At 40.2% G+C, this 24,903-nt stretch overlaps 1 protein-coding gene across 2 annotated transcripts in view; it reads right to left on the reverse strand.

The window, feature by feature from the left end:
- LOC119738386 (translation initiation factor eIF-2B subunit epsilon-like) overlaps positions 1 to 24,903 on the reverse strand; it is a 54,026-nt gene that overhangs the window by 13,081 nt on the left and 16,042 nt on the right. For both annotated transcript variants that reach the window (XM_038213270.1, XM_038213277.1), the window contains exons 5-13: positions 22,991 to 23,146; positions 22,108 to 22,193; positions 18,356 to 18,475; positions 17,455 to 17,555; positions 8,605 to 8,750; positions 7,074 to 7,311; positions 3,910 to 4,017; positions 2,446 to 2,660; positions 230 to 310 (exon numbers count right to left, since the gene is read on the reverse strand). In XM_038213270.1, coding sequence (XP_038069198.1) covers positions 230 to 310; positions 2,446 to 2,660; positions 3,910 to 4,017; positions 7,074 to 7,311; positions 8,605 to 8,750; positions 17,455 to 17,555; positions 18,356 to 18,475; positions 22,108 to 22,193; positions 22,991 to 23,146 — 1,251 coding nt within the window. The remainder of the gene's footprint in view (positions 1 to 229; positions 311 to 2,445; positions 2,661 to 3,909; positions 4,018 to 7,073; positions 7,312 to 8,604; positions 8,751 to 17,454; positions 17,556 to 18,355; positions 18,476 to 22,107; positions 22,194 to 22,990; positions 23,147 to 24,903) is intronic.

The raw sequence follows: 24,903 nt of genomic DNA on the forward strand, positions 1-24,903 counted from the left end.
GTATACAATCTTTTGTTCCCTATTGTGCACATGTCTCCAGAGGGTACCGTGTGCCAGATCACGCATACATACATACTACATACCTACAGACATAGTGATTGCATAGTCTCTTTCCTTTCCTGAACAGAGTTCAGGCGAGACAAAAACTAATTTGGTAACATTACATAGATCACAATACATGTATATTAAGGGTCAAGATATGTTTGTTTTAGCATATTTCTTGTATTACCTCCAGTGCATTGAGACAATCAAGCTGTGATTCCACATTCTTGATGTAATTCCGAAAAACAGGAAGAAGCTTGTGCACTAGCTGTAAAAAAGTAAACAAATTAAATAACAAATTAATCAGAATGAAAAACATGACTTTGTCGTGAAATTGCAACTTGTCTTGGTTGCACAGGGTGTTAAAAAAAAAGTAATCCTACTTTCAAGGGTTGATATAGCCAAACTATACAGCAACAGCATGGTATCATCTTAAAGCAGAAGCTACATGCTTTCCAATGATACCTTGGTTGACCTTCCAGAGTCACACATCATTGAGCACCATTGTCTTGAACATGTGGTGCAAAATTGGGGTTGGTACACTTTCATGTTGAACAAAATCGGCACAGTGTGCCGGAGGACAATGGAGATAAAAGAGCACAAGAACATAACAAATTGAAGAAGACTCAGATTCTTGTACATTAATTGAATTTTATTCATGAGTCAAACATTATCCAGCATGAGTTTTTTAATTTTCCCTCATTTGCCAAGACTCTCCACACGTCCACCTCCCCTCTTCAAGCACAGTTGACATCAACGGTGCATGTTGTCCTCAGCTCGTCTCATGGCATCTGGATCTCCTCGCAAAATATCCACTTCGTGCTGAAGCCAGTTACGCAAATCCTGCATGTTGCTTGGTGGAGTGCTGAACATTTTGTTCTTCAAATGACCCAACAAAAAGAAGTCACAGGGCGTGAGGTCTGGTGGGGGGGGGGGGGGGGGGGGGCAGGCATCCAACGGGGTGGGGTGGTTCGAGGCAGGAGTCTTGGTGAATGAGGGAAAATCGGAAACTCATGCTGGATAATGTTTGACTCATGGATACAATTTAATTAATGTACAAGAATCATGAGTCTTCTTCAATTTGTTATGTTCTTGTGCTCTTTTATCTCCATTGTCCTCCGGCACACTGTGCCGATTTTGTTCAACATGAAAGTGTACCAACCCCAATTTTGCACCATATTTTCAAGACAATCGTGCTCAATAATGCATGACCCTGGAAAGTAACCAAGGTATCATTGAAAAGCATGTAGCTCCTGTTTTAAGGTGATACCATGTGTTTTTGCTGGTAAAGGTATAGTTTGGCCATATCAACCCATTTTTTTTTTTTATGTGTATTGGACTCTGACTCACATTGAACAGTGACCAAAACCTGGACTCCAACTTTGGAGTAAGACTCCAACATGAAGAATTTTAAGAATTTTAAAATACGGTAAATACCTCTGTTGTAAACATAAAATGACATACCATCAGTTCAATTGATTAGCTATTATTATGAGGCTCTGCTAATTAATCAAGTGAAACAGTGTTTGTTGGAGAATGTAACGATCCTAACATATGAAAAATTTGAAGAACTGATAATGTTCAAAATACAGTAAACTCTGGCTAAGTCGGCACTCTCGGGACCCGAGAATTTGTGCTCACTTACGCGAATGCCGATATCTGCTGTAAGTCGTCATTCTGCCGACTTACATGAATGGTCTTTTGCACACATGATTCATTGCACTAATTGGCTTCGATTTACCCTGGATTATCTCCTTAATGCTCGAGTTGAATCCAGCAAATTAATCCTCGAATTGTATCATCACGTTTGGGGTATTGATAGTGGAGACCCCAATACATATGTACGTGCACAGTAACGAATTCAATGCGTGCGTGGTCCGGTATATACCACGCACACATTGACTGCAGCAGTAGTCATTCAATAAGACAACCCCCAAAATGGGCAGAGCCAATGCGTACAGCCTAGAGGGGGTACTGGTATTGATGTGCTCACGATGCATATGCGATGTATGCAGTAGGACACCCTTTTTCAACACTGATGCATGCAGTGATCACGGGCCGTGTGAAACCACATTTTACTCAACACTTTGCCAATAGCAGTACAGGAAGTCGATGCCAATGCGTGATTTGTTGAATGCCGACTTACACAAAGGATTTTGTAATGCTTTTTATGGAAAGGGGACCGACAGTAACATGATGACTTGAACGAAATGGCGACTTACAAAAGCTGACTTAGAAATAAAAAATTCAATGGAAATGTTACGGACAATCGGGACTTTAGTCAAACAGCCGACTTGAGCGATTTGACGAGTTGTACGATGTAGGTTTAGCCGGAGTTTACTGTAAGTGATTACTGTTGCCTAGATCTTGCCTAGAAACTTTCCTCAGTTTTCTAAAACTGACCGTTGTGAGTCTTGGCAACAACTGGCTGGCTTGTAGGGGCTCAGTGACCTTCAGGTGAGGCATCTCTAGCACAGCCTTCACTACCAGCTGAACCAGCTCTCGCATGGACACATTGTATGCATACTTGGAGGAGTTTACTTCAAGAATCAAGTTCTCCAACTTCACATTTTCCTCAATGGTCCGCTGCATGCTATCTATCACCTCATTGTAAAACACTGCATAAGGTAATATTGAAAAATAATAAAAAAAGACTGTAACTGATGTTTAAGATATTAAAGGGAAAATACAACATTTGCAAACATCAAAAAATAAAACTACCAAATCATTTTGAAATACCTTGCTGGACTGTTAGTGAATGACAGTGTAAAGCATCCTGTAAAATCATGGCACCTGGTATACTGTCATTTTCAAGAAAAGTGGTATTTTTGTATCAATTTCCAACGCTGATCGGCCGATCAGCGTTGGAAACAACTGGCTTTTTTTCAAATACTGGCCCCAATTGACCATCGCACTTGTTTGCAATCGATTACAAACCTATGAACGGGTACGAGCCAGCTAGACTGGTTCCCTGACCTTACAATTCCCCAATGTATGTAAACTGCTCAGTTTCTTCTTATATGGGGTCAGGGAACCAGACTACAGGAAAATGATCGTTTTTCTTGGTTTTTATAGCATTTTCGAACCCAAAACCTCAAAAAAGTCAGTGTAACTATGTTTGCTATATATTTCCAACCCCCCAATTCCATCCATTTCTGAAAATTACAGCAAAAGCAAATGATGTATATTCCCTTTAAGTTGCTTTTCTCGTTATATATCAATTGTGCATTATTTATATTCTTTTCGTTTCTTTTTGTGTTTTAGTATAACCCTATAAACTCAATACATGTACTTATTTTGCTATTTAAACATGTAAAGGATTTTCAACTTTTTCTAATGAGCAGCAAATACAAAAAAGTACATGAACATAAGCCAAAAAAAACCTGTTATGTTGCCCTCACATAAAAAAAAATGTAAGTGGGGTTGGTTGGTTGGGACTTTAAAAAAAAAAATCCATTTAGTTACCAGTTCCCCTCTACCAAAGTACACGAAACATTTCTAAAGGCTAAGCATGTACTGCACGGGCCAACTATACTGTGCAATACAATGTACAGTGCATGTACATACACACCAGTATACAATGTATGCAGTACATCACACCACATGCCCCAAGCCTCAGTTACATGTACAAAATACGGTCAATTCGCACTGTGCTACCATTCAGGTATGTATGTTTTGTAACGAAATGCTAAATTACTGCATTACAATGAAACAGTAACATTTAGGATCAAGTTTGTTATTTTTTTCCAAGTGTGAAAAAAAAAAAAAAAAGCCGACCGGAGATTTCCAGATTTTTAGGTCGATCTGATGAGGGCAACACACCAAATTTTGTTTTTGCCTAAATATAAGCATATCTATGCCACTAACATCTAGTGTCATCTGGTGGAGGTGAAATGGAAACAAAGTCCTCTTGCCCTTCATCTTCTGATTCTTCTGAGCTGCCTTTCGTCTCATCTTCCACTGAAACGTTTAGACCTGACCAATAAGAAATGTTGGTAAATGATTCAAAATTCATGGTACATGTACAATGAAAACTTCACAAGATGTGTTAGTTGTGAAGAAGCAACGAAAACTTGTCATGCTGTGCTAGCTATCATCACTCATAAACTTGCCATCAAATTTGCCTTAATAGTTAATAATGAATAAAACAGGGATAAAATACAAGTCTTGCAATACTGTTCATGGGTCACTATATCAATTGTTCTAATACAACATGGCATCTTTCACACTTATATTTTCTGAGCCAACTGTACCAAATATGTCACCCTTTAATTGGTTGTGCACGCTAACCTTCAATTCCAGTTTAGGTTCACAGAAGTATGATAAAAAAGTGCACTTATTGATTTGAGAGAATTCCATAAACCCAGTCATAATATGCTAATTCCTCTATGCTATATGTAGCGGTAAGTTGTGAAATTTGATTTGGGTTTCAAAGTGTTTTCTTTCTTTGTAATTTAAGATCACACATTTGATTGGAAATAAGTTTGTTGCGGTAACATTTTTTTGGTTCCTGTACTTTCGTTATAGCACGCCCTCTTTCGATATTGTACATTTGTGAGGTCACAGTTTAAATTCTTTACGATTCCGATGATTAGTAAATTATTGACACATACCAAATTTATCTCCCTATTATGTAAAATTATCAAGGTGACTAGGTCCCAAATGTTGTAGATTCGGATTCCAACACAATCGGTAAGCTTTATTGATCTATTTATGGTTACAATTTATCATATTCTGAGTGATTTGATGGGATTATTTTGCAACTTTTCTAAGTGAAGTTTTCATATGTAATTGTTACTAAAGTTAAGTATTATAATGTTTGTAACATTACAGTAAACCACCACCATACCACTACTACGGTACTGCCTCATCATTACAAGAGTGCGTTCAGAAGGGACCAAATATTTTCAAATAAAACATTTACGTGGCAATGTTGTTTCCAAGGCTACAGTATAAATAATGTGTTTGATCTAGCCCTACTCCTCACTCCATTTATGTATAAAACATAACTCTTGAGACACCTAGGTATACATACAATGATGGTTATGGAATCCTGTGCCAATATGTACATGTGTTCCTGCCCCCCCCCCCCCCACCCACCTGCCCACCTGATAATAACTCTTGTGTGTGTACTTGCCGTGACCTTGTTCACAGCACACGCACAAAAGAAACCAGCATATACTTCATTTTGTACTTTGCGAACCAAACCACAATTTCCATGCTCTCTTGCAGATATCACTCAGCAAATATTGACTGAACATATACTCTCTATCGAGTCTGCTAAAGCATCATGAGGGGAATTAATAAAAGCTAAAACAACACCTATCGGACAGTCAGCTCTCAAACATGAAACTGTCTGCACTGCGCAGGGGTCTTAACTTTATTCCCACCTCTAGAAAACCAAACAGGTCAACCATCCTTCACCGTTCTCAATCATTCTTCAGAAAATTAGATCACGTTTCAAAATGGCAGGGAGAGTAAGACCTTCAAACTCGCATCTATTCAAACACTTCAATCTGGATCCCCAGCCTACCTTCAACTTAAACCTAGAATCATACATAGAAGGTACTTTGGAGGAAAATTCAAAATGTCAATCTTTTCATAATGGAAGCAGAACGTATCCCATTGATCGGCATGATGAAAAGACAACGCGCAGTCATTAAGCCGTTTGACAAAGGCCGCAGTGTATGCATAAATAGACAGGACTACATACATGAAGGGTTACAGCACTTATCAGGCCCACAGTATGAAGAGATTGATTGGGATTTGACTGGGGAAACTGTGCAATTGGTCTCTTAAGCCATACTCAAACTTCAATGGATGGAATAATATCTCAACCACAACCACCATGACATCAAAATTCCCTGCCTTTACCTCTTACCAAAAGTTCACAAAGAAGCACCTGAAGGAACATGGTTTGTGGGGAGGCCTATCATTAGTGGTTGCAGAGGTCTGACTCAATCTATTTCAAAATACATAGACTATTTTCTGCTTCCTGTTGTCGAACAACAAAGCACATACATGTATACACATGATTCCGGGCATGTGCTTGAAAAAGTGAACGTGACATTGAAGCCAGATAGCCTGTTGATAACATTCGATATTGTCACCATGTTTACAAACTGCCCACAAGATGAGGCAATTGAATCACTTTGCAATGCACTGATGTGGCTGACAATTAACTGCATGCAATACCCAAACCTACAAGAGAACACGCACGCTGTCTCCTGGAACTTATCATGCATCAAAACATATTTGAATTCTATGGAAAGTTCTTCAGACAGAAAATTGGCGTGGCTATGGGAAGCGCATGCAGTCCGAAAATAATAAAAATATAAAAACACAAATAAAACACCCAGCTCTCAAGAAGGCCCCTCTAAAACATTGGCATTTGATCAGCCAAAATGAATATCAAAATACACTCTTCGAGACCCAACCTATTTTGGCAAAAAAAAATCTTAACAAAAACAAGAGCTGTTTCAGAAATTTTCCAAAACAGCTAAAAAACACATATGTACACAAACCAGCCCATGCATCGCGTACACTGGAGATGATTTTTTCATACTCCCACTCCTTAATCTAACCTAATAAGCCGCAGGCAGTTTATCTGTTGACAAAATAACCCATCCACAGCCACCTTGCAGCATATTCCGGGATTAACTTCCTAAATGCGTATTTACGGAAGAGAAAAACTTAACAAATACACTCTAATAAGAATTAATAACGGCCCTGCAGATGCTTGTAGCAAATAATCCCATTTTCCCTTCTCCGTTTAATTAATTGTGTTTCACGGCGGCAATCTTCTTGGACTTTTCCAACAAAAAATAAATGGATTATTCCCTGAATTTTGTCTACATATGCCAGTTTTTCCTTGCTATTTTATCGTTGAAGAAAACACTTCTTTGGAAAAAAATACACGATTATAAATGGAAAAAGACCCTTGGTGGCGGCCCCTAAACCCCATCTCATCTGACTCAACATGCAACATAGTGGCTGCATGATGTGCAGTATGTATTCTCTCTCTATCGTACCTAATAACTGTTGCCTTTGGCCATCATCATCATCAGGATCAAGTGGAGGTTGCCACACATAGCCCTCACCCTCCTCTCCTACAACATCCTTGTCCACTGGAACATCCCCCAGCTGTCTGTTGGTACGATTCATGTGCCTATCATCAACCTTGTCTTCTTGGTCTGATTCACCATGGCTAGGGGGGTACAATGTGAGGAGGGTTCCTGATGGTAGGGTGATACTTGGGCCTACTTTGACCTGGACAAATTGTCAGAGATTAATTGGGCAAACTTTAGAATGTCATTAATGCATTAATTATACACTTGCCTCTAAAAAGCCATAGTATGTAAATTGATATTTAAATATATTTTAAAAGCAATGTCAATTTCATTACGTTTTTCAATTCAATATGAACATGACTACAGAGCAAGGGCGTGGGCTTAAAATAAGGCTTTGCTAAAAGGTGCCAAGAACCTATGTGAAGCGAGCAAAGGGGACAGCACCAAAGATTGTTTATGGGGGAAATTGATATTTAAATATATTTTAAAAGCAATGTCAATTTCATTACGTTTTTCAATTCAATATGAACATGACTACAGAGCAAGGGCGTGGGCTTAAAATAAGGCTTTGCTAAAAGGTGCCAAGAACCTATGTGAAGCGAGCAAAGGGGACAGCACCAAAGATTGTTTATGGGGGAGATAGAACACTCCACTGACATGGGCATCGCAAGAGGGGGGCACTTGCCCCCCCCCCCCTAATCACCTTGGTTGTTCTCAAAGACATTGGAATGTTTTCTTCCCCACTGCTTTGCACAGCATCACTAGAAGAGACCATGCGCACATGATAGATAATGTACCCTGTGTGCAGACCCACGTGCATGTAACAGTCAAACACAGATGTACAGATCAAAGATCAAGTTCAATTTGACTTAGCGTAGGAGTGTGAAAAGAATTGTTGTAATACTTTTTTGTACATTTCATATAATGACTTATTTATTTAGTTATTACTTATGAAAAACACAAAAAAGTTGAAAAAAATTAACCATATCATAACAACATGTGTTGTCTATTGTGATCCGGTTTATTGGTTTTGTACACCAAACTGGCACATGGCACCCTTCTATTGCCCTGGACTGCCAGGTGTTGCCCTCACTCATACAAACCCATGGACCACATCACAGCAGGCAACATTGCAATCAAAGGCAGTTGGAGGTGTACCAGGCCTATTGTTGATGTACCCTACATGTATACATGCATTTTTGACGCAAAAGGGTTGTTGAGAGGTATTTTGTGAAGACAGAAAAACACAACAAGATGTTTTTTTGATTTATTCAATCATTAATTTTTAAATTTTTTTTGGAATTGCCGATAAAATTGTTAGGGTCAGTCGGGGAAACCGGAAGCAGTTTTTTGGGGGGCCTTATTATGAATGTTGGGGTGGAGCTCTCATCCCAAGGACGGTAGGCTGGAACAAAGATTTGTCATGTCTCAAGATCACAAATGCTAAGCAGAATCCATAGTGACTAGGAAACAGTGTTATGAATTCACTCACCCCATAGGAGAGCACACAGCCAGGTTGTATAATGACTGAATCCATCAGCCTCACCCTATCACACAACACAACCATGCTCATTTTGCAGTTCGATTCTATTCTGACATTGTCCCATATATAGGTGTTTTCTAGAATAACATTTTCACCTGCAAAAACAAAACAGACATCAAGGTCCATGTTAGAGTATACAAATATAGTCAATATTAACTCCCCGAGGTATTAAAAATTGACAAACTACTCGCCTCGGGAACTAGTTCATCAACTTCCAATACCGAGGGGACTAATCTCGACTATCCACCCGAAATAAACAATGTTATTTTGTTTTACTATACCTCATACATATTCAGTTGCTGACTTTTCCAACTGCAGTATGCACGTCGGCATAACATCTTTGGAGAAACTTGTCCAGCTCACCAGAAGAATATTGCTCAACCTCAGTTAAGTTCAATTCTTTTGCAATACAGTAACTCCTAAGAGTTTCTACCGCATTGTGGACAACTTTTTTTTAGTAGTTGCGTGCAGCCATCTTTCCATGTGTAGCTACGGCGATGTTCGCGCATGCGTACTGCAACCGTGTGATAGTTCCAAGATTGCTTCGTAAAGTGCATGCGTAGTAGACTGTCTACTACGCATGCGTATTTACCCTGCGCGCTTAGAAAACTGTAAAAATAGCATCCGGCACGTGATGGTGAATGGACCAGTGAGAATTTGGCTCTCGATCATGAATATGTATGAGATATAGCAATAAAATATTTTTCTATGGCACAAGTGTTATTTTTTTCATCACAGTTGATAATGGAAAAGATAGTAGCAAGCCATGAGTTCTGGTATCTTTTTGGACACTTTGTTTAATCTGTGAACGTCGCCAAAAAATAAGAGACACCCTTGTTGATGTCCTGTTTTATGAGTGGGAGAGGGATGGGAGAACTAGTGAAAGTCTGTCACATACTGCATGCCTGCCAGCTGTGTACAGAGAGTCATCCCTGGCATGCCTGGTGCTTAACAGATGAACTATTCTTTGTACACATGATTATGTCAATGAAGTCTTCATTGTTTATTTTTTGCCTTCATTATGGGTGGAACATTTGGTGATTTTTATATTTGCTTTTACTATTTAAAGATAATCTCTGTGGTCTCTGTGATAGGCCAGTTCAATCTTCATGCGAATGCGAAGCGAATTTGACGGAAACATTCGCTGTGAAATTTACCATAGTTGCAATGTGTTCTACTTTCGCAAATTCGGCACGAAAACTTGTATTGACGGTGCAAATTCGAGTTCGTTTTGGTACCATGTATGAACCGGCCTGGATAGTTATTTTCTTTCATGTTTAGCAAAAACTCAAGTGAAAATCTATATAAAAATGCTGTATTATTGGCATACAATATCCAGTTTGACTTGGTATTGTATTAGGGGCCATTCAGAATAATCAATGTTTAAAATTTTCGATTTTGTTTTGCAATTGTTTTGACCCACCCATCCACCCCCAATTTGAATTTTTAAATGTTGAATGGGCATATCTTACAGACCTACACTGAAGAACAAAGTAATGCCTCATATGAAGCAGATATTCTAGGTCAATGCTCTCCCAGCTCAGGACTTCTGGAGAGTAGACATGTTGTTCAAACTAAAAAATCATACAGTATTTTCGGCTTCATTATTATTAGCTTTTGCTGTGTCCAAAAGTGTTGTAGATCCAGCGAGATCTCGCACATGACAAGCATGATGGCGGCCATGCTTACCACAAAAAACATGTCAGCGCTGCACAAATAATCTGTAATTCAAACCTGGTTTCACCACTGAGTGAGCGCCACTGATGTACCAGACCGTGCTGCACTGCCATGTTGTACCCCCCCTCCAAAAAAACCCTGACCATTACCAACTTGTAATTAAGTCTACTTCAATGTTAACGCTGAACCAAACTTCATCCCCATATGTTTGAAGGGTCACTCACGTGATCTCCCCATCTATCTACAGTTGGAACAAGTTGGACTATCAAGACGCGGAGGTCGGTATGGAAACAAGGTTGACTGATGACAATGGAACAACGCAGACATAACAAACTGAACTTGGTCCCGACACTAAAACAATGGTCCCGACATTTGGGTTTCGCTGTTTTCTTACTCAACCTATACATAATACTGAACAAGAAAGTTACAATTAAAAACTGTTATATTATGGCCTAAACTCTAGTTTTTTTTATTTCAAGATTGCCTTTAAAAATTCGGAGTTTTTGGCAAAATGTAAAGAAGTCATGTTAATTTTAGCGTCATTCTGTTACCGACCTTAATACTATTCGTAATTAGCAATCAAAACAACGTTTTAAAAAAATCAAAGTTGAAACAAAAGTTAGCGGTTAAAGAAATAGAACAAAATTGTCGTTTTGATCTTTTGAATTACATTACTTGTAGTACCCATGCACAGTGGTTTAAAACCATACATGACCCAGACATCATCGATTTTCTTGAATCATCATCAAAAATATTATTGAAAAAGAATTCAGATGCGATTATTTACCATGTAAAATATGTTCTGAATTCATTAGTACGTGCATCTTTGTCAAAACGATGCAGATCTTGCTATTCGGGAGTTTTACTCACCGTTGGTGAGTAACGCCCTCTGTTGACCAATATTGTACAGTGTGACAACTATTTTTTCAGTTCGAAACTTTGCGGATCTAGGACGACGTACGTTCATTGCACTATTTTGTGAGATTAAAAGTAAGAATTACCCATGTTTTTATTCAATTACACAAATGGGACTTATCAATTTACTGGAGAATTTTCATTTTTGAAGGAATTTAGAGTAATATTTAATCTTTTTCCCCTCGAAATTTGGGAAATAAAATCAATCATTGTGTGCGACGCAGGTAAATATGTACGTTTATGATGTTTCTCACTTTTTTTTGGGGGGGGGGGTTTGGGGAAGAAAGGGCAATCATGGAATATCATCATATATAGGCCTACACATTTTAGAAGTATTATTTTCTAAAAAAAAAGAACAACTAAAACTACTTCGTAACTTACTCTAAGCTTTATACTGGGCTAAGGAAGGTGTTCCGTTACACGGTCTTCTTTGCTCCAGCGATCGTGAAATCTGCCTAACAACAAATGCTTCATCGACCGAGAAACTCATCCAATCACAACTTTTTTGTTTGTCACTGTGCCGCGTTTTGTATTTGCTTCCATTCACTATTTAATAATCTGATTCAACGTAGGATTTTCTCGGTGTATTTGGGTCCGGTTTATCAATAATAATTTCTTAAACAACAGTGAAGCTAGTAGTATTAGTCCGGTGTCTAAAAAAAAATCCATGTTCTGTAGCTCCAGCCACTTTGTTTCTTGAAAAACCAGAGTAAAAGAACTTTAAAATTGAGACGAAAGGCCTTTACACTTATAGGACAGATCAGGTTTTGCTGTAAGTGAAAGTCATACAGAATCATACTGAAAGCTTTTTCATAATAAAAAAGAAAGGGCCTATTCCCAAATAAATTGTGTTACAATTATAGTCCAAAGTGGTACTTAAACACATGGCATTTTGAATAAAAGTCAATGTCTGATACATGCAATTAGTTTACGAAGAAAATGTTTTCTCTTCAAACTTTACAAGAAAGTTCAAGTTCCGATATTAACTGCTCTAAACTCTACATGACATCAAACCCTACAAAGAACCTGCCTGTGCGAAATTTGCACCTTTATGTCATGCCAAGGACACCTAGTAAAATGTAATATCGATGTTTTGTGTCATGTGTATGTACAGTACATGAGGTGCGCTCATTACAGAACAATCGGATCCGAACAGGAATTCCCCTGTTCATGGCTTGTCAACAGAAGGCGCTGTTTCTCTTGCTCAGCCGCTGCATTCCGATCACGAGGCTGGCTAAAATGATCGATTTTTGAAATGAAGGTGATTTGGGGGATTTTTGGGCTACTCGGGTGAAATGTCTGGGTCTAAAACCACTGTGCCATGTTGAAGTTGTCAAAAAAAGTTTGATCATTATATTGTGTCTTGGATACTGCAATTTCATTGGTCTACATTGGCCATGTGTCCAGTCCATAAAAAACCCCAAACTATGGTGTTTGGTTGTCCACGAGGGGATTACTAACCTGTTGGACCTATAAATGCATATTTCCTTAGCTGTGTCAATTAACCGGTAAAGTAAAGATTTGCTATAGCGTACCACAGCGCCCTCCTGCGCCAGCACCCACAATATTCAGAGCCTGCGCCATTGTCGTCCTCTTTCTTTAGCGTGAGTGAATCACACCAAAGGAGGAGCCCACTGGCAATTTATGTAGGCCACTACAGTTGAGTTGTCGGATTGCACCATTACAACCTTCCATTCGACTAGGTTGATGAGCTGAGATAAGGCTCTGCGAAGTGCAAGGAGTTCCAGAACATTGATTTGGAAACCCAGTTTGCCTGGCGTCCAAAGACCTGACACTTGCTGTGACTGCAGATGCGCACCCCATCCCATGTTGGATGCATCTGTCGTAAGAGTCACAGTGGGAAGTGGAGGAGGAAACGGCAAACCCTGCCTCAGGTTGCTCCAAATTGTCCACCAATGAATTTGGGGGATGATTGGCTTCAGTATTGGCATGTCTTTTGACAAAGGATGTTGACTGGGTCGAAAGTGAGCCAAAAGATGCAGTTGAATTGGCCTCATCCTCAGGAGACACCATGGGACTCGATCGACCAGACTGGCCATTAGGCCCAGCAGTCGTAGCCAGGCCACCGCTGGTGCTGATTGAGCTGTCAGGAACAGCGTGGCGCACTCCTGAACATTATGTATCCGTTTGTTGGAAGGGTAAGCTATCCCTGTTACCAGGTCGATTTCTGCCCCTAGAAAAGACGGTGTCTGGGTGGGGACCAGATGAGCCTTTTCCAATTGATCAGAAAACCTAACCTTGTTGTCAAGTCGATGGTTACTTGCAGGACTGACAAACTTCTTCTTCTGATCTGCCTATGATTAACCCATTGTCTAGGTAGATGCATTTGCTGTGCTTCTTGCAAAAGGGTATGTGAAGATAAGCATCTTGCAGAGCTATTGAGGCAGCCCAAGATGTGCTGGAAGAGAATTTAAGACAAATAAACCTGTTCAACGGTTTTAGGATCAGAATAGGACGCCACTCGCCTTGCTTCTTCTTGGGTGTAAGGAAGAATGTCGACATAAAACCTGATTTTTCTACTGGGCTTTGTAACAGTCGAATTGCCTGTTTCAATAGCAGGGTCTCAATTTCTTTCCCCAATGCCCTCCGCTGTTCTCTTTCTGATGGAACAGGGGTGGGACGTCAAACCATTACCAATGGAGAGGTGCTCGTAAACTCTAGGCAGTATCCCTGTGTGTCTGTCTGGAGCACCCACCCATCGGTGCAAAAAAGAGTCCAAGTCTCCCCGAATTACCTTAAGCGGCCCCCCATGGTCTGGAACTGATCCACAAACAAATCATTGCTCCATAAAGGAAGAGCCTCCATGCATCTTCTTGCCCCTTCTGAAGGGAAGAAGATCGTTTACAGTACATTGGAACGTCTGGAGACTGTCACAAGTGTAGAGACCCTAGCAAATTGGTCTAGGATGATGCGTAATCCACCCTATAGACACTGAAAGGCGTTTACAGCCATTGCAGGGGAAACACTGGAACCGGAATCACATGCAGTAACCAAGTATTCTGATAATAGAAGCATGAATGAAGTTGTTTGCAGACCCATGCGGGATGTTGCATCAACCTTTATATGTAATACTTTTTCAAGCTTGTTCCGGACAGCATCGGCAAAGGGAGCTTTCTGTGATTGCTTCCCTGTATCTGCTGCCATCTTGTCCTTTTCATTGTCTGGGATAACTGGTTAAAATGTAAAAAATTCCTCTGTATCCTGTTTTGGAACCCGAAAGGGACGAAATGCGGCCTTTGTAGACCTGCCAACCTTTGGGATCGAAAAACTGTATTCTGAATCTACAAAAGTTGTATTTTTCTTTAAAAACCTGTATTTTTAAAAAATATACAGACGGGCTATACGAACAAATAAAGTTACAAAAAATGACCAGAGGTCTCCCTGCGGGTGGTAAACCCAATCAAACAATTTGCATGAATAAGGATATTGATCATATACCTTATTCATAAACAAACTACTTTAAAAACTATTCAATGCAAGTCTACCTAAACATAAACTAAAGACTAGACTTCCTCATGTTTGAAATAAATCAACCTATAACGCAGGTGAAACGTTCATATCACTTCCAAGTATAATCTAAGCTTATTCATGTTTTATCAGTCGCCGCCAAGTGCCAGTTTGATTCTTGAATCATAATTCACGTTCACACATTGACTGTTAAACAGTGGCGTAGCCAGGAATTTTTCAGTGGGGGGCGCTGGGGGGGGGGCTGGAACATTTCATGGGGGGGCGTCATGTAGGGGCATCAATCGCTTCTCAAAAGTGGGGGGGGGGGGGACATACCTTGATCAGAACTGATGCGAGCGCGAAGCCCTTACGGCGTGGGGGTTCGAGGCCCGCTTAAGGGCCCCGAAAAAAAATGGATTTTAGATGTTCTGTGGTGTGATCTGAAGCAATTTCTAACCACTTTCCTCAATGCTTCAACTAATATTTTCTTAGCAAAAGATAGTTATTTGAACATCGTTTTCGAGGTTGGAGTCATTGAATCAGCTATCGGTATTCTGAGCTATAGGCGTGGGGTTCGGGGCCCGCTTAAGGGCCCCGAAAAAAAATTGGATTCTCAATGCTCTGTGGTGTGATCTGAGGCAATTTCTTACCATTTTAACCAATAATTATCTTAGCACAAAGGATAATAATTTAAACATAATTTTCGAGGTTTTCACAGCTAAAGGCATAAGAAAAAATTTTGGATTCTGAATGCTCTGTGGTGCTATCTGAGGCAATTTCTGACCACTTTAACCAATATTTTCTAAGCAAAAGATACATTGTAGTACATAATAGGGCCCTGTAAATGAGACACGAGTTCAAAAATCTGGGGGGGGGGGACATTTGATATCGTGTCCCCCACCCTTCAAAAAGTGGGGGGGGGGGGGGGGGGGGGAGACCAGTCCCCCTGTCCCGCCAGGATTGACGCCCATGGCGTCATGTAGATCAATGATAATTTTTTTAGAAACTCAACATCTCAGTGGGGGCGACTGGGGGGGGGGGGGGGGGGCGACTGGGGGGGGACAACAAGGTTTCATGTCGCTGTCGCCCCCCCCACCACGCCCCGCCGTGGCTACGCCACTGATTTCAAGGAATTTTAATTGGTCTATTATTATTATTTAGCTTATATGAATGGAGGAAAAAATTTTGTGCGTGGCCGATTCACGTGATATCGCTGACTGAAACTGTGTGACCCACGGACCAACTGTTTATAATACGTGTTCCGTGGTTTGAGCGAGCAGTGCAGTGGGTGTTAATACGCATTTTAGATTATCATTATGCGCTATGTCACGCCGGTTGTCAGCTTACTGGTCCGCGGTCGCTGGTCGAAGGGTCGTTTCTCAGTGGTCATCATGTGGATCATTCGCGACTATTTAGATTAAATCAATGATAATTTTTTTAGAAACTCAAAATCTCAGTGGGGGGGGGGGGGGGGGGGAGGGCGACTGGGGGGGCCACAAGGTTTCATGGGGGGGCGGACGCCCCCCCACTGGCTACGCCACTGTTGTTAAATAAAAATACACAGCGATCGAACTGAGTTTCATTTTAAACTTGGCCTGCCCAAAAAGAAATCAATTTCTTGCATTTGCTGGCTGATTTACCTGGTTCGGTTTGGGACGCCTGCTTCAATTGTTGATTTTTCTGATTTTTGAATTCGTTTCAGAACGACATGTAGTATCAAACTTTACTATTCAAAAATGTTTGACATAACGGAACACCAGGTGCAAGCACGTTGTGACTATCGGACACGAACATCAAAATGTATTCTGTGTATCGTGCGTGCACTGAGAGAAAGAAAGTCTGTTGACAGCACGTAAGATCTGCCGTACGTACTCCTGCTATTGCTTTAAGACGGTTAGAAAAGACTCTGTCCACCAAGAAACGACACACTACCGTAGCAGCAGCGAGGAATGCATACATGCATGAACTTTGCCCCCAACATGAAGCCCTCTATCGGCATGGCGACAATTTACTTGTCTTATTTCAAGGCTTTATATTTGCAATGAGACGTGTGCAAAGTGATCTCTTCGTGGTTTACAGCGAGTTATTGTGGAGATCATTGTGTGTCACTACTTACACAGACACAGGAACGGCTGCAGAGTCCCAACGCGCTTCATGGCGCATGTGTGATAATTGATATTTATCTGCAGCCAATCACAGCGCAATGACTGTTGGTTCCCCGGATGCTGTTTACATAGTGTACAATACACTGTACACACACGACTTCGAGCTGAAAAATGCATGCACATCGTACACAGCATATGTACATGTACAGTACACGTACATGGGTGATTGTATTCGCTTGCATACTCGCTTGCACCACAGAGCTACATGTAGAGCGGATCAACTGCGTTTTTCGTGCGCGTTCGGCGGCGGTGGAAAATAAAATAAATAAACAGAAAATAAAATCAATGCTTACGCGCGGGGGAAAAAGCGGAGAAAATCTGGAGCATCGGTAGATGATTCGAGTTGGTTCACAAGTGCTTTATTTGGTGAATTTTGGCTTACAAGAAAAGTAACAATTAAAAAAAACACATGTAGTGAATGTATGCACTATATGTTCGTTACTTGAAGCTGGTTTCTGCTCCGGTGGATCCATACACTTTGCACATGATCTTTCAGACTACACTGATGATGAAAAGAGTAGCCTGTCAAAAGAAAACCAAGTGAATTTTCTGTTCACCAAACAAAGGACCTTACCTATCACACAGTTTTTACCAATGACAGATTGTGATATAATGGTGTTAGTGCCAATGGTAGAACCCTGACCAATAATGACATCTTCCTGAAGAATGCTACCTCTGAAAAGCAACAAAACAAAAGCAAAAAAAACCTAAGATCAATATTAACTCTAATTTTCCTACATCCTTCAAAATCCCTCTCAAAGCAATTCCTCTTGTTATAGTTCATTTATTTTGAGTAGCTTGTGACTTGACTTGAGAATTAAGACATTTGAAATTTTTTGTTATTTTGATTCAGTAACAGTTGTGGCTACAATGCAAAGTGTCTGTTAAGGAGTGAAGCCAGCTTACTGAATAAAACACAGTCAATTGATACAACTAAGGTGCTGATTCCACTGCTCAAGCAGTCAACGTTTAAGATCACATTGGTCACTGTTTGGCAGGGTTAGAGCAACCGAGGCTGTGTCTGCATTACTTGGCTACTGCATGCAATTGACCTATCACCATTTTTGAGTTAGCCACGCCCCTTACACAACCATATGGGGTTTTTGTACACTGAGTTTTTTGTTTGTCTCAGATTTTGCACGTTCCGTGTCCATTTGTATATCATGTAATTGGACAATATTTCACAAGCTGCGTTGACGCAATTGGCATGATTGGAACCCGATTCTGAAGCGGCTGAAGCTATTTCCCATAGACATAGGCATTGCTGCTGGCTGTAGCCAAGTAAGTCAGACATGACCAAAGTGTGGATCAAAGAGATGGTACTATGAAGTGTATGAAGGATTGATTAGACAATCATGGCTACATGAGCAAGGGGGGACGTGTAGCTTTCATACAAAAGCACACATGTAACATCATTAGGTCTTAGGTCTATTTAAAGCCAACAATGAGATAACAGCAACATTTAGAAAACTCACCTTTCTAAAGTGACATCACTTGCCAGATATACATTATGCCTGCCCAGTTTGTAGCCTTCACCCTCAGCTGTTAAATTTTCAGGTACCAAGGGATGCGCCCACCTCCTAATTACATCTTTGCTTGAGGAATGAAAATGTAAAAAATTGTAAATTATTGAAACTTGGAAATCACTGCACCAAGTATTCATGAGAGATCTAATAAAACTAAAGCTCAATGAATGTTTGAGTCTTCAGCTACTGCTATATTTTGAAGTCTCCCTATAAATGCAGCTAGTTTTTTCCCTGGCAGGTGCAGCCCAGCCACTGGGATGATAGAGGGTGTTATCAACAAGACCAGTCCAATTAAGTCATGGGAGTCTCGACACTCGGGCCTGAGCATGCATTGTGTGTGCTGGGAATTTTGCAGTTGTGATTGCATAGATTCCCACGACTCAATTTACTTCATCTTCTTTGTATTGTCCTCTATGGAGTCCATTCATGAATGTTAGATGAAGCTTCGTCACTACTGATGAATGCTTTTAAGTAAGAGGAACACACCGCATGCCCACACTGGTTCACACTTGTATAGCTTGAGGTACACGTGACTATTTTTATTCTTAATGTGTACAAATCCACACGTTCTTCTTACAAGCATCAAGATCTTCCTATAAGCTTCAGGCACCATCAACAATACGCTCTGAAGTCCCTCCCAGAGGTCTCCCCAAACTTTCTCTTTCTAAAGTTGAGGTCGGTATTTGTTGACAGAGTCTGTAGCCTACTGGCTTGGCTGTGATTGCAATGGACCAACTGCTTTAGGAGAACACGGTCTAACTCCAGTCTTCCTTCAGCCTGGTACAGTGAACCTTGTTTTGTTGTCTAGATAATATGACGTTTTTTTACACCCGAGGGGCGCATTTGCGTCCCGAGGGGGTTAAAAATGGCATATCCTACATGTATATCACAGCAGTCAACAATTGTTTTGTTATATCGTACCAGTAAGTCACAACAATAAATGGTTGGAATTTACTTTGCAAGAAATAATGAAATCAGTGCGGTGTAACCCTGGATAACTTCAGGTTTTCCTGCCTGACATGAAACTGATGGCAGTTGTGCATGCATTGCGAGCTCGTGCAGGTTCTACATTGTATGTGAGATAGCCATTGTAAATGCCTTTTTATTGTCCAGACACGAGGCTGTTATATAACAATTCTATACATTTTCTACATCAGTGACTTTATCTCTAAGAATCTCTGTGTGTGTGTATGGACTCAGTACATGATTTACTATGATCAAAGTGTTTTACTTTAACAAGAAATTCCATTTAAATAGCTTTTCAGTAAAAAAATCCATATTGCTACCCGGTACCGGTACAAAACTTAAAATAAAATCTTATATGTACAATGGTAGATGTGATGGAAGTAGTTGGTTTGTGCACCTACTGTTTCGTGTTCAGGTCTGTCAGGTGAGAATTGAATTAATGTTCACCGCAAAACAAGGCATTGCAGGTGTTCATAGGCACCTGCAAATATTTACATGGCACGGTACACAAATATAACATGGTTTGAAGGTGGACAGTCGATATTCACTCCCCGAGGTATTGCAAAACTACATGTAGTTTGTAAACTTCTAATACCGAGGGGAGCTACCGGGGGTAATATCGACTGTCCACCCGAAATAAACCATGTTATATTTGTTTTACTATACCTCATACATATTCAGTTGCCGATTTTTTTCCGTTGCAGTATGCACCTTAAACAAGATCTTCAGAGAAACTTGTCCAGCTCACCAAAAGAATTTTATCACTCAATTTCAGTAGTTCAGTTGGTTTGCAATACAGTAACTCAGAGATGAAACTGGCATATGGCAAAAAAATCGGAAAATAGACCGAATGAAAATACGTGTCCGAAATCTGGGCCGCGCTGCAGTTACATATACAATTATACATGTACATGCATGTACAAAACACTTCATGCCCAATTTCCAGACACCGACTCCTGCTTTATTTTCGATTCAAACACAATTTTACGATGAAAAAAAATGGTCAGTGTTTTCATAGCATAAAACACCTGAATTACAGTTAGAGTAATGGAGTCATTTTTTGGAGTCATCAATAAAAAAGTTCAATTCTTACTTAAGAAAGTCGAGGAAAAAGTCTTTTTCTTCCAACAAATGCTAGTGAAATGTTTCGCTAATGCTCTCTTCGCTGTCCTCGAGATAATCATCATGATTTAAAGCATTGCATTTTGTACAACTAAATCTGAAAACTCAGAAAATTGCACAACATAATGGATTTCATCCACTGGATCGTTCACGAGGCTATGTTCCCGACCCGCCATGTGCTAGCTGACGGTGGTAACGTGGTACCATTGCATATCATTGTGTGCAGCTGTACATGCATGCATCACACTGTATTACCGTGCGACACACTGATTTTTCCATGTTTGAGGACAACTTTCTTTTGTACAGGAGGCATCTTTATTGTCCATACATTTTCTCCAGTTCGGCATCACTGAGCTCGGGAAAATTAACATTTATGGGTACCGTATCATGCAACCATCTCTTCGCATGTAGCTCGCTTGTTCGCACGTGCGTTCTACATCCATGCGACAGTTCCACAATTGCTTTGTAAAGCGCACGCGTAGTAGACTGTCGCACGAGTAGACTGTCGCACTGGTAGCCCGTGCGACAGTCTACTACGCATGCGTATTTACCCTGTGCATGAATCCTCGCGCGCGCACTTGGTACAGCAAAACAACATCTGGCACGTGATGGTGAATTGACCAGTGAGAGTTTAGCTCTCGATCATGAATATGTTTGAGCAGAGATGCCACAGAGTCTACTTGAAAAAAACGGAACTGGGTCTGCTTGAAAAAAACGGAATGGCTGCTTAAAAAAACCGGAACATTTGTGTGTGTGAAAAATCCACTCCGAGTCCGACACAAAGTACCTGTTGTCATCTTTATCTTGTAGCCAAGCCCAGTTCCGTTAAATTTCTTAATTTTGCTTCTATGGCCTTTAAGCTGTCGGTACGTTCAATCACTTTGACTTTTTCCCAAATTCCTAATTATTCCGCCAACCCGAATTTCCAACGTAATATTCGACTTGAAACATGCATGATTCCACAACACTGCTGTCGGTACAGTGTACATAACCTTTGCACTACGCGATGCGTTTGACGAAAACATGGCTAGTACCCGGCATTTTTTGTATTCACATATATCACTGGTATCGGAAACCACCGATAACTGAAATGATAGACTTGATTTCCAGGCTGAATGCTTTGTGTGCTTAGCGCACAACACGCCAGCACGCGGTGAAGCACGCGTGAGGCGCCGTTGTATACTGCGTGCAAGTACGTTGGCCGCATGCAGGCTCGGCAACAACAAAGCCTGTTTTTAAGACTACTTCAATGAACAACGTTGTGCCGTACGTGTGCCTGAGATGTACTAAATCGAGAGCGCCAACGAGGTAAAAATCAATGCATTTCCACAGTTTTTCTTCTTTTTTTCCTGGTATATTTTGACAGCAGGAAAAACCAGAGTTTTGTGAGATTTAAAAAAAACACCGGAATTCCGGTTAAAATCAGAAAAGTGGCATCTCTGTATGAGGTATAGTAATACCTTTTGCTGTACCAGAGCCACTCTGTGGATTTTTGCCATGAAATGGCCAATTTCAAAAAAGATTTAGTTTAGAAAGAACCCCTTAATTGTAAAATAACACTTTTCCCAAGAGAAAAAAGTTTTTATAAAACAGCATGTAGGTATGTAGCTTACCTAATGGAATCGTACATTGGTAGATCAGTTACCCTAGCAGCATACTCTTCCTCAATAACATGCATGTAAAGCTTGTTGCCTTCAATCTATGGAAAAAATACAACAAATCAATAGTTGATACTACAATATGTTGAAGTCTTCCAAATAGTCCAAAACCAACGCTACACTGATAAACTGTGAAAGAAATAGTACACAAATAATGAATGTTTGTGAGTGCAATGGTAAGACTAATTTCATGAGGTGACAGATGAAATGTTCCATTGGAACGGAACATATCATCCGTCACCTCATGAAATTAGTCTTTCCATTGCAGGAACGAGAAACATTCATTATTTGTTTTATATAACACCTGAAAAAAATCCTTGTCAACTGCTCGGTTGACTTTTAAAAGCCAATTTCTTCAGGTTAAAAACTGTTTAAAAGTCCGACAAGTTCATCATATTAAATTTATGCAAACAGTTCAACAGGCTGAGAACAATCATATTCAATTGATCTTGATTTAAAACAGCGCCACCACCAGCAGCAGTGACACCTTGCAATGGAAGTTCTATTCAGCGTGCAATATTAAACTTCCATTGCACTGTGTGCTGCGTGCCACACACGCGCCATGCATTGGGATAAATAATTCAATGACATGTGATCAACGACCCACCTATCAGATGATGGGGATTTATTCAGGTGTTGTATAAAATAGAATAATTTATTAGTCACACATTAAAACAATACATGAACATGTCTTCCTGATATACTCAATTATAAGCATTATTTAAAAATTGTATTAAACAATTACACTAAACACTCAGGTACAAATACAACTACATCACAAATACACCAAAAGATATTCTGTATACCAATTTCTTCACAATAATTCATGTAATCTTACCTCCTCATTAATTAGTATTCCACGGATAAGATCTGACATGTTCTGGTAGTCAAAGTTGTCCACAAAGAGCTCAGTGACCCTAGGGGAGCAGATGCTAATGTGACTATGCATCAGGTCATACCGAAGGATCATTTCCCTGTTATCTTCAAACAGATTCTAATTGAGGAAATGAAAAAGAATGCCAGAGCTTTTAAGTCCGGCAGGGAATTCCAATGTCCATTCCACTGGTAAGGAATGTGGGTTGGACTTAAGCGCGAAGTCCCAGTGCGGGACCAAAAGTTTGTTGCAACAAAAGGGGACTACGCAGGACGATCGCGGGCCATTGGCCTAATTTGCATGAAGTTAATTTGCTTAAACTTTAAACAATTTACGAATTCTTAACAATGTGTCTGGATCTCAGATAAGCAAGACAGCTCAAACAACGAAACAGTGCAAAGTCAAATTTCAACAACAGAATTAATTCAAATCTAAATGACTGTTGAAGATACGGAGCCAATTTAAAAAAAAAAGGTTTTTTTTTAGTTGTAGCACAGACATTCAATCAGGGTTAGGACTGTGCATCGGAACCAATTTCTCGACCGTTGATATCTGCAGTTTCATTTTGGGGGCAAATGGGACATTCCTATTGCATAGGATCACCCTTATTCCATATAAAGGGCCCCCATACATACACTGAATTCACATGTGCGGTATGTAAGTTGTGACAACAGCCTTTTCTACTGTGCACAACAGATGTAGGAAACCCAAATTTCAATGCCATGCAAAGACTATGAGAAGATTTTGGTCCTTATGAATATTGTGGAGAGTTCGTTCTTAGGGAGGTGCAAAGTAACGGGAGGCTTTCACTCCATTGGAACTACATTGATTAAAGTATTTATTGCTTCTAATCGGACACGTCCAACCCGTCTGTAATCAGAACAACAACTCTCTCACTTGTATTAATGTAAGATGTACACATGTATGTACAGTCAAACCTGTAAAGAAAGACCGCTCAAGGGAAACGGTAAAAACAGTCTTTATAGACAGGTGGTCTCTCTGTACAGGTTGGTAATATCCCTTGGCTTCCTAACGTAACGCGGGGGTCATTACAGTTTAAACCTGCCTTTCAAACATCATGTTCTTCCTTCTTTTAGTTATTTGTTTAATACATAACTCTTCCTTGTTTCTCTTCAGTTCCGAGATTCTTGACGATCACACAAACAGCTTATGACCTCCAATTTCATTTGAAGTGAAAGGTAACTTCGACAATTCCTTTCAGGATTCGGGCTTGAAGAATTTGGAGCCCTATTCTCTCTTTTTCAAAAGCGATATTGGAACACACTCGCTTTATAAATGACAGAGCAGAAGTAATCTACGCATGCGGTGTTGTGTAGACACAATGTGCAAAATTGCACATGCTAGCAAACTTGCTGAAAAGCTGAAAGGTCGATCTAGAGCACAAACAAACTAAAACTTTATTTCACGATTTAACAATAAAATTGACAAACAAAAATACTTGAGTATGTTGTGTGTTTTTTGGTTCTTCAGAAAACATGTATACAAATTTTAATTGAATTTATTTTAATGATAACAAAAAGTATGTGAGTAGACGAGACTGACAGGTCATGCACATGCCTAGCGCATTGTGTTGAATGGAGCTAGCGCAAGAAAGCTGTGCCATCCAAGCTGCTGCACTGACAATAGGTGCATTGTTGATGTGACCGCAGACCCAGATTAAGCTTGAAAATGTCCTGGGAATCCTGTGGTTGATTCACTAATCCGCTTAATTTTATGGCTTTTGAGTAAGGAATCAACCATTGTACCAGAAGCAATCGGGCGTTCGGCGGTCGCTTTTCATGGCTTGCAGTTGCTTTTCATCATGTTCATGGCCAGCGGTCGCGTTTCATGGCCTGCGGTCGTTCTGTACAGACTTC

This window comes from Patiria miniata, unplaced genomic scaffold, assembly GCF_015706575.1.
Source record: "Patiria miniata isolate m_02_andy unplaced genomic scaffold, ASM1570657v1 HiC_scaffold_10, whole genome shotgun sequence".
NCBI lineage: Eukaryota > Metazoa > Echinodermata > Asteroidea > Valvatida > Asterinidae > Patiria > Patiria miniata.